The 9,271-nt window shown below is 30.8% G+C and overlaps 1 protein-coding gene across 1 annotated transcript; it reads left to right on the forward strand.

Moving 5' to 3' along the window:
* Positions 1 to 7,743: 7,743 nt before the first annotated feature.
* LOC132759385 (uncharacterized) lies at positions 7,744 to 8,830 on the forward strand (the record flags this gene model as incomplete). The annotated part of the gene is given in 1 exon segment (XM_060751152.1): positions 7,744 to 8,830. A coding segment is annotated over 1 exon segment (1,087 nt), but the record flags the coding sequence as incomplete, so codon positions are not given.
* Positions 8,831 to 9,271: the final 441 nt, after the last annotated feature.

The following is a 9,271-nucleotide window of genomic DNA, read 5'->3' on the forward strand; positions in this document are numbered from 1 at the left end:
GACAGTACAGGTGGGTAAATGTACCTGTCTTTCACCCATATTCATCCCTTCTACCAAGTACTGTAACATAATATCACACAGTTTAAATACTTGATCACCAGTTTTAATTCCTTGTAAACCTATATTTTTCGTTCATTAACTATACTATACGATAATTCTTAAAAAACACAATGTGAAATAAATTTTCGTTATTTTACAGTTCTTATCTATTTTATGACTAAGGCAAACATGTTGTTGCTTTCCCATTTTAAACAGATCAATGTATCTTTTCTACAGACCAAGAATTTATGTCATTATGCCCTATAACTTAGGCATATGTTTAAGTTCTGTATAAAACAGCCTCCGGAATAAGTTTGCAAATCCGGAATTTTCGCAAACTCAACTACCCTTTTTAACATAGTTTCAATACAAAAAGTTAAATCAAACAGTAATTTGGATAAAAATAGACGATTATTGACCGGTTACACAAAGATAGCGCAATAATTAAACGCTGTGTGAGCGTTCAAAATGTGACCTCCAATGGGGTTTTTCAATTCTCCCACGGGTTTTTGCGTATCCCACTGGGACTTTAGTGGGGTTGAAACCCCATTTCTTAAAGTGGGAGAATAAAACCGTGGGAGAAAAACTATTTTTTTTTCTAAATATTTTTACATGTGTTGAATATATAATACTTATAATAAACTTATAAGTATTCGAGGAATATATTTAAAGAATTTTGCAATTCTCCCATTGGCTGAACTAACCCATTTAGTAAATGGGAGAAATCTCCCAAAATTAAAATGGTGCGGAAACCTCCCAAAATTAAAATGGGAGAAATCTCCCATGATGGCTAACTTGGAGAAATACCCCATTAGAGCGTGATGGGAGAATAACATTATGGGAGAATTCATCTATATCTTTTTGTTTTTGTTTTACTTATTGGATCGGAAGTTTAACAGTAAAAGTTTTTCTACATGTTAATATTCGGTTCCGACCTTTTTAAAATGAAATAGGTCCGGTCCAATTAGTTATTTATTTACTCAATTAATTAATTATTTGTTATTTATTAGTTAATTAATTAATTAATTATAAATAAATAAATAAATAAATAAATAAATAAATAAATTCATTCATTCATTCATTCATTCATTCATTCATTCATTCATTCATTCATTCATTCTTTCATTCATTCATTCATTCATTCAATCAATTATAAATATATAAATAAATAGAAAAATAAATAATTAAATTAACATATTGTTAATCAATATATTAATAAACTAATAAATTAATACACTTATTTATTAATTAAATAAAGAAATCAATAAATAAATTAATTAATAAATTAATAGATTGATAAATTAATAAATAAATAAATATTTTTGTAATAAATTGATTAAATAAATAAATTATTTAATTGGTTTATGAATTAATGTTACAAATGTCCAATTAGTCTAATAATGGATTACAATATATCTGAAATATTATGATTTCGCTTGGATTATTACCTTAAGTTTCATAAACATTAATAGCGACTGTTTTTTTTTAATCATATAAATATATAAATGTATATTTCTTTCCATTAATTTATAGTATTATAGTTCTGTGTAGTTAGTTATTATTTATAGTAGGATATAATTTTATGATTAGTATGATATTTTATCGTGTTATTATAAATGTTTTACTAGTCTCTTATAATTCAATGATTGAATGGTCATGTACTTTTCTGTGTTTTATGTTTGCTTATGAATTTTATTTGTGTATGTGCATGAATGAGACTTAAATAAATAAATATCATTATACATTGTAGAAATACTCAAAAAAATTGTTTAAACAGTATGGCAGTCAATTTAATTAATTAGTTCTAAATAAATTAATTCATTCATTCATTCATTCATTCATTCATTCATTCATTCATTCATTCATTCATTCATTCATTCATTCATTCATTCATTCATTCAATTAATTATAAATATATAAATAAATAGATATAAAATAATTAAATAAAGAAATCAATAAATAAATTAATAGATTGATAAATTGATGAATTAATAAATAAATATTTCTTTAATAAATTGATTAAATAAATAAATTAATTAATTGTATGACAGTCAACTGTACATTAAATTCGGACGGTGTGTGGTCAGTGCAGTTCTAATTAGCAATGAGATCAATTATCTTTTATTAACCTTCATGATGGGGCTTTTTCTTAACAGCATAATTATAAGAGACACACACACAAAAAATAAGAACAAGAAAAACACGGTTTAAAAGAATAATAAAAGATAAAAAAGAAGAAAAAATGGATGTTGATCATTTGAATATGAATAGTTCATATATAATAATGTAAGTTAATAAATTATATATACATATACGACGTATATTGCATAGTTTGTAACAGAAATTAGAGCGATTAGGATGTTTTTTGTCTGTTTCATTGATCTCTTTCTTTCTTTGTTTACAATCCAGTTGAATAATTGAATGGCTATTTCTGCTAAAAACGGCGTATTTGAAAATCGTGTAGGCACGTTCATTTAGAGCACTTAAATAACAAAAGCATTTTTGTTTACATAAATATAACTTGTACAACACGCCAAATGAAACAAAACAGCATATATTTTGATGTATTAGCGAGGAAAAGAAATACACAAAAGTATAACTGACATAAATGTTAACAAAGTAATATCCCACGTCATCAATTAGAATGGCAAAAGAAATTACCGACTATTTATTTATTTATTTATTTATTTATTATTTATTTATTTATTTATTTATTTATTATTTATTAGTTTATTTATTTATTCTAAATAAATAAATAAATAAATAAATAAATAAATAAATAAATTCATTCATTCATTCATTCATTCATTCATTCATTCATTCATTCATTCATTCATTCATTCATTTATTCAATTAATTATAAATATATAAATAGATAGAAAAATAAATAATTGAATTAATATATTGATAAATCAATAAATTGATAATCTAATAAATTAATTAACTTATAAATTAACAAGATATGTTTGTAAAACATGTATGCCCCCTATCAGCAGCCAATTATTCATGTGATAAGGTAATTATGCATGACTTCTGACCCAGTGATCAAACAATTAATAAGGGTTATCAAGTATCTACTGGTCATGACCTTGACCTTTGACCCCTTGACCCAAAACTCAATAGGGGTCATCTGCTGGTCAAAACAAATCATCATACAAAGTTTGAAGTTCCTAGGCCTAAGCGTTTTTACTTAATTGATCAGAAACCGTTTTTACTTACAAGGTCAATGTGACCTTGACCTTTGACCCCTTGACCCCAAAATCAATAGGGGTCATTTGCTGGTCATGACTAATCACCATGCCAAGTTTGAAGTTCCTAGGCCTAAGGGTTCTTTTATTATTGATCCGAAACCGTTTTAACATACAAGGTCAATGTGACCTTGACCTTTGACCCCAAAATCAATAGGGGTCATCTGCTGATCATGACCAATCACTATGCCAAGTTTGAAGTTCCTAGGCCGAAGTGTTCTTCAGTTATTGATCAGAAACCGTTTTTACTTACAAGGTCAATGTGACCTTGACCTTTGACCCCTTGATCCCAAAATAAAAAGGGGTAATCTGCTGGTCATGAAAAATCACCATACCAAGTTTGAAGTTCCTAGGCCTAAGCGTTCTTAAGTTATTGATCAGAAACCGTTTTTACTTACAAGGTTGATGTGACCTTGACCTTTGACCCCTTGACCCAAAACTCAATAGGGGTCATCTGCTGGTCACCAACAATCATCATACAAAGTTTGAAGTTCCTAGGCCTAAGCGTTTTTAGTTAATTGATCGAAAACCGTTTTTACCTACAAGGTCAATGTTACATGACCTTTGACCCCTTGACCCTAAAAACAATAGGTCATCTGCTGGTCATGACCAATCACCATACCAAGTTTGAAGTTCCTAGGCCTAAGGGTTCTTAAGTTATTGATCGGAAAGCATTTTTACCTACAAGGTCAATGTGACCTTTCCCTTTGACCCCTTAACCCCAAAATCAGTAGGGGTCATCTGCTGGTCATGACCAATCACCATACCAAGTTTGAAGTTCCTAGGCCTAAGGGTTCTTTAGTTATTGATCGGAAACTGCTTTTACCTAAGAGGTCAATGTGACATTGACCTTTGACCCCTTGACCCCAAAATCAATAGGGGTCATCTACTGATCATGACCAATCACCATACCAAGTTTGAAGTTCCTAGGCCTAAGGGTTCTTTAGTTATTGATCCGAAACTGTTTTTACCTAAGAGGTCAATGTGACCTTGACCTTTGACCCCTTGACCCCAAAATCAATAGGGTCATCTACTGATCATGACCAATCACCATATCAAGTTTGTAGTCCCTAGGCCTAAGGGTTCTTTCGTTATTGATCGGAAACCGTTTTTACCTACAAGGTCAATGTGACCTTGACCTTTGACCCCTTAACTCCAAAATCAATAGGGGTCATCTACTGATCATGACCAATCACCATATCAAGTTTGAAGTCCCTAGGCCTAAGGGTTCTTTCCTTATTGATCGGAAACCGTTTTTACCTACAAGGTCAATGTGACCTTGACCTTTGACCACTTAACCCCAAAATCAATAGGGGTCATCTGCTGGTCATAACCAATCACCATACCAAGTTTGAAGTTCCTAGGCCTAAGGGTTCTATTGTTATTGATCGGAAACCGTTTTTACCAAAGAGGTCAATGTGACCTTGACCTTTGACCCCTTGACCCCAAAATCGTTAGGGGTCATCTACTGATCATGACCAATCACCATACCAAGTTTGAAGTTCCAAGGCCTTAAGGTTCTTTACTTATTGATCGGAAACCGTTTTTGCTTACAAGGTCAATGTGACCTTGACCTTTGACCCCTTGACCCCAAAATCAATAGGGGTCATCTACTGATCATGACAAATCACCATACCAAGTTTGAAGTTCCTAGGCCTTAAGGTTCTTTAGTTATTGATCGGAAACCGTTTTTGCTTACAAGGTCAATGTGACCTTGACCTTTGACCCCTTGACCCCAAAATCAATAGGGGTCATCTACTTGTCATGACCAATCACCATACCAAGTTTGAAGTTCCTAGGCCTAAGGGTTCTTTAGTTATCACTCGGAAACCATTTGGTCTACGGACGGACCGACGGACCGACGGACCGACAAGTGCAAAGCAATATACCCCCTTTTTTTCAAAAGGGGGCATAATTAAATAAATGAATTTATAAATCAATTAATAAATAAATAAACCGATAAATTGATTAAATAAATAAAGTAATTAATCAACTTATAAATTAATTATTTAAATCATTCATTAAAGTAACCAATGTCCAATTAGTCTGATATTGATTTAGAATAGATCTGAAATATTATGATTTCGATTGGATGATTACCGTAAGTTTCATAAACAGTATGACAGTCACCTGTACATTAAATTTGGGCGGGATGTGGTCATTGCAGTTCTAATTACCAATGAAAACAAAGGAATTATCTTTCGGATAATAACTTGATTGGATAGCAACATAAATGACTGTCAGCTCTGATTGCCCCCCTAAAAGAATGTTGACACCACTTGAACGTGTGAAAAACATAACCATCGAAGGTCATAAATTACGTATCATATTACACATCCTTTGATTCCCAGAGATCAATTAAGTTTTATTACCCTTCATGATGGGGCTTTTTCATAATAGCATAGACACACACACAAAACACACAGGAAAAACACGGTTTAAAAGAATGATAAAAAATAAAGAAAGAAGAAAATGAGGATGTTGACCATTTGAAAATGAATAGTTCATATATAATAATGTAAACTTACAAATTATATATACATGTACGCCGTAAATTGCATAGTTTGTAACAGAAATTAGAGCGTTTAGGATGTTTTTTTTTTGTCCGTTGCATTGATCTCTTTCTTTGTTGGATAATTGAATGGCTATTTGTGTTCAAAACGGCGTATTTGAAAATCGTGTAGGCACGTTCATTTAGAGCACTTAAATATCAAAAGCATTTTTGTTTGGATATGTATAACTTGAACAACACGCCAAATGAAACAAAACAGCATATATTTTGATGTATTAGCGAGGAAAAGAAATACACATATTAAGTAAACTGACATGAAGGTTAACAAAATTAGGTAGGGATTTTCCTACGTCATCAATTAAATGGCGGCAGATATTGCCGATTATTTATTTATTTATTTATTTATCAATAAGTTAATTAATGAATTCTATATGAATGAATGAATGAATGAATGAATGAATGAATGAATGAATGAATGAATGAATGAATGAATGAATGAATGAATAAGTAAATAAATAAAAAAATTTAATTAAAATCATTCATTTAATTATAAATATATAAATAGACAGATAATAAATAATTAAATGAATAAATTAATAACTCAATAAATTAATAAACTAATAAATAATTAAACTTATAATTTAATTAAATGAATAAATTATTAAATAAATTAAAAATTTAGTAAATTGATAAATTAATAAATTAATAAATTAATAAATTAATAAATTAATAAATTAATAAATTAATAAATTGATTAGATAAATAAATTAATTAATGAATTTATAAATTCATAAATTAATTTATTCGTTAATGTAACAAATGTCCAATTAGTCTGATATTGAATTAGAATGGATCTGAAATATTATGATTTCGATTGGATGATTACCTTAAGTTTCAATACCAGTATAACAGTCACCTGTACATTAAATTTGGGCGGGGTGTGGTCAGTGCAGTTCTAATTACCAATGAAAACAAAGGAATTATCTTTCGGATAATAACTTGATTGGATAGCAACATAAATGACTGGCTGGTCTTGTTGCCCCCTAAAAGAATGTTGACCACTTGAACGTGTGAAAAACATAACCATCGAAGGTCATAAATTACGTATTACATCCTTTTGTTCACTGAGATCAATTAAGTTTTATTTCCCTTCATGATGGGGCTTTTTCATAACAGCATTATTATATAAAAGACACACACACACACAGAAAAAAAAACGAAAAAAAAAACACGGTTTAAAAGAATGATAAAAAAATAAAGAAAATGAGGATGTTGATCTTTTGAAAATAAATAGTTCATATATAATAATGTAAGTTATAATAATTTATACATGTACGCCTTAAATTACATAGTTTGTAACAGAAATTAGATCGTTTAGGATGTTTTCTCGTCTGTTTCATTGATCTCTTTCTTTCTGTGTAATAATTGAATGGCTATTTGTGAAAAAAGCGGCGTATTTGAAAATCATGTAGGCACGTTAATTTAGAGCACTTAAATAACAAATCATTTTTTACATAAATTTAACTTGTACAACACGCCAAAAGAAACATAACAGCATATATTTTAATGTATTAGCGAGGAAAAGAAATACACATATTAAGTAAACTGACATGAAGGTTAACAAAATGAGGTAGTGATTTTCCTATGTCATCAATTAATATGGCGGCAGAAACTACCGATTACTTATTTATTTATTTTTTATATATTCATTCATTCATTCATTCATTCATTCATTCATTCATTCATTCATTCATTCATTCATTCATTCATTCATTCATTCATTCATTCAATTATAAATAGATTGATAGATAGATAAATGAATAAATTAATTGATTAATCAATTAATTAATTAATTAATTATTATTGTTACCAATGTCCACTTAGTCTGATATTGAATTAGAATAGAACTTAAATATTATGATTTCGATTGAATGATTACCTTAATGACATTGAAACTCCCCTTGCAAACGATATTGATTCTCTCAAGCAATTGCCTATGGACGAAAAGTTAAATGTTTTATTAGAGGGAATGCAAAATTTACATCTTATACAATCTCGTATTGATAATGTTGAACGTTATGTGTATTTCAACAGTGCATCAACTGTGGTCAACGACCAGCGTATAAGATTACTCGAATACAAACAAATGGACATTGAGGCCCGCCAACGTGAAGTAAATTTAATCTTTTCCGGGTGCCCAGAGAAAGAAGGTGAATGGCCAGAATCCACTGTTGAATTTGTTTTAGGAAAGAAAATGAATCTTGATAAAAACTTTAACATTGTAAGAGCATTTAGAATGGGTCGGTATAGAAAACAAAAACCCTCCGTTACAGGGCAACCCCCACCAAATCCAAAGCCACGTAGTATCTTAGCAACATTTAGTGATGTGAGACAAGTTCACTTCATTCTGAGTAAAGCCAAAATACTTAAAGATACAGGCATCAGCATATCACGTGACTATCCAACAGAAATCGCGGAGGCACGCAAGCAGTTATGGCCAGAGTTTAAAGCCCAGCGTTCTAAACATGGAGCCGAAAACGTCAAACTAACTTTTCCGGCGGCGATCATTGTAAACAAAGTAGAACATATAAATCTCTTTCCGGACTGGTACCCAATGCTTTCCAAACTTCGAGTAACAAATGTGAATGAAAGAATAGCAAACACATTAAAAGATCAAAGTGACATGTTGGCCCGATCTATGAATCACCCACTGTTTCAAAATACCAATTCCACTACTTCACAACAACCTTCTTTTGTACAAGAAAATATCGCCGGAAACAAATCTGATAACACCAATGTTAAACAGGTCTTCAGTCCGAATAAACAACATACTGCATCTATTGATGTACACACGCAAGATGAACAACGGCGAAGCAGATCTTTAACCCGTCGTGTGAGTGTTCCCCGACGTCAACTCTCCCCAATAACGTTTCACGCGAGATCGCCGTCCATCCAACAGATACGTAACCAGTATAACGGCAATGTTGATCAAGATACATCTCAAACAGCGCAACCAAATACCGTCACATAGGACAGACAGGGGTCAGTGAACAATATTCATGCTTGTAATAACAGTGATAAAAACAAGTGTTATAAGTACCTCAAAAGTAGTGAACTAAAAATTGGAACGCTTAACGTCTGTGGTATTAAATCAAGATCGAACTTCCCAGAATTTATAGATTTAGTATCAAACTATGATATTTTTTGTTGTACAGAATGTAAAATTGCAAACTATGATGAAATAAACATTGATAATTATGTATTTCTAAGCCAGCCTAGAAAACAAGCATCATTGAGACGCTCTGGTGGAGTGGGGGCTTTTATCAAAAATGATATTAGTAAACATGTTGAAAAAATCGATTCTACATCAGATTACGTATTTTGGATCAAGATAAATAAAAATCCATTTCAGTCAAATAAATGCTTGATATTAGGTATTGTGTATATCCCACCAGAGTCCTCAAGATTCTTC

This window comes from Ruditapes philippinarum, unplaced genomic scaffold (assembly GCF_026571515.1).
Source record: "Ruditapes philippinarum isolate M1 unplaced genomic scaffold, ASM2657151v2 ctg21093_1_1_1_1, whole genome shotgun sequence".
In the NCBI taxonomy this organism is placed as follows: Eukaryota; Metazoa; Mollusca; class Bivalvia; order Venerida; family Veneridae; genus Ruditapes; species Ruditapes philippinarum.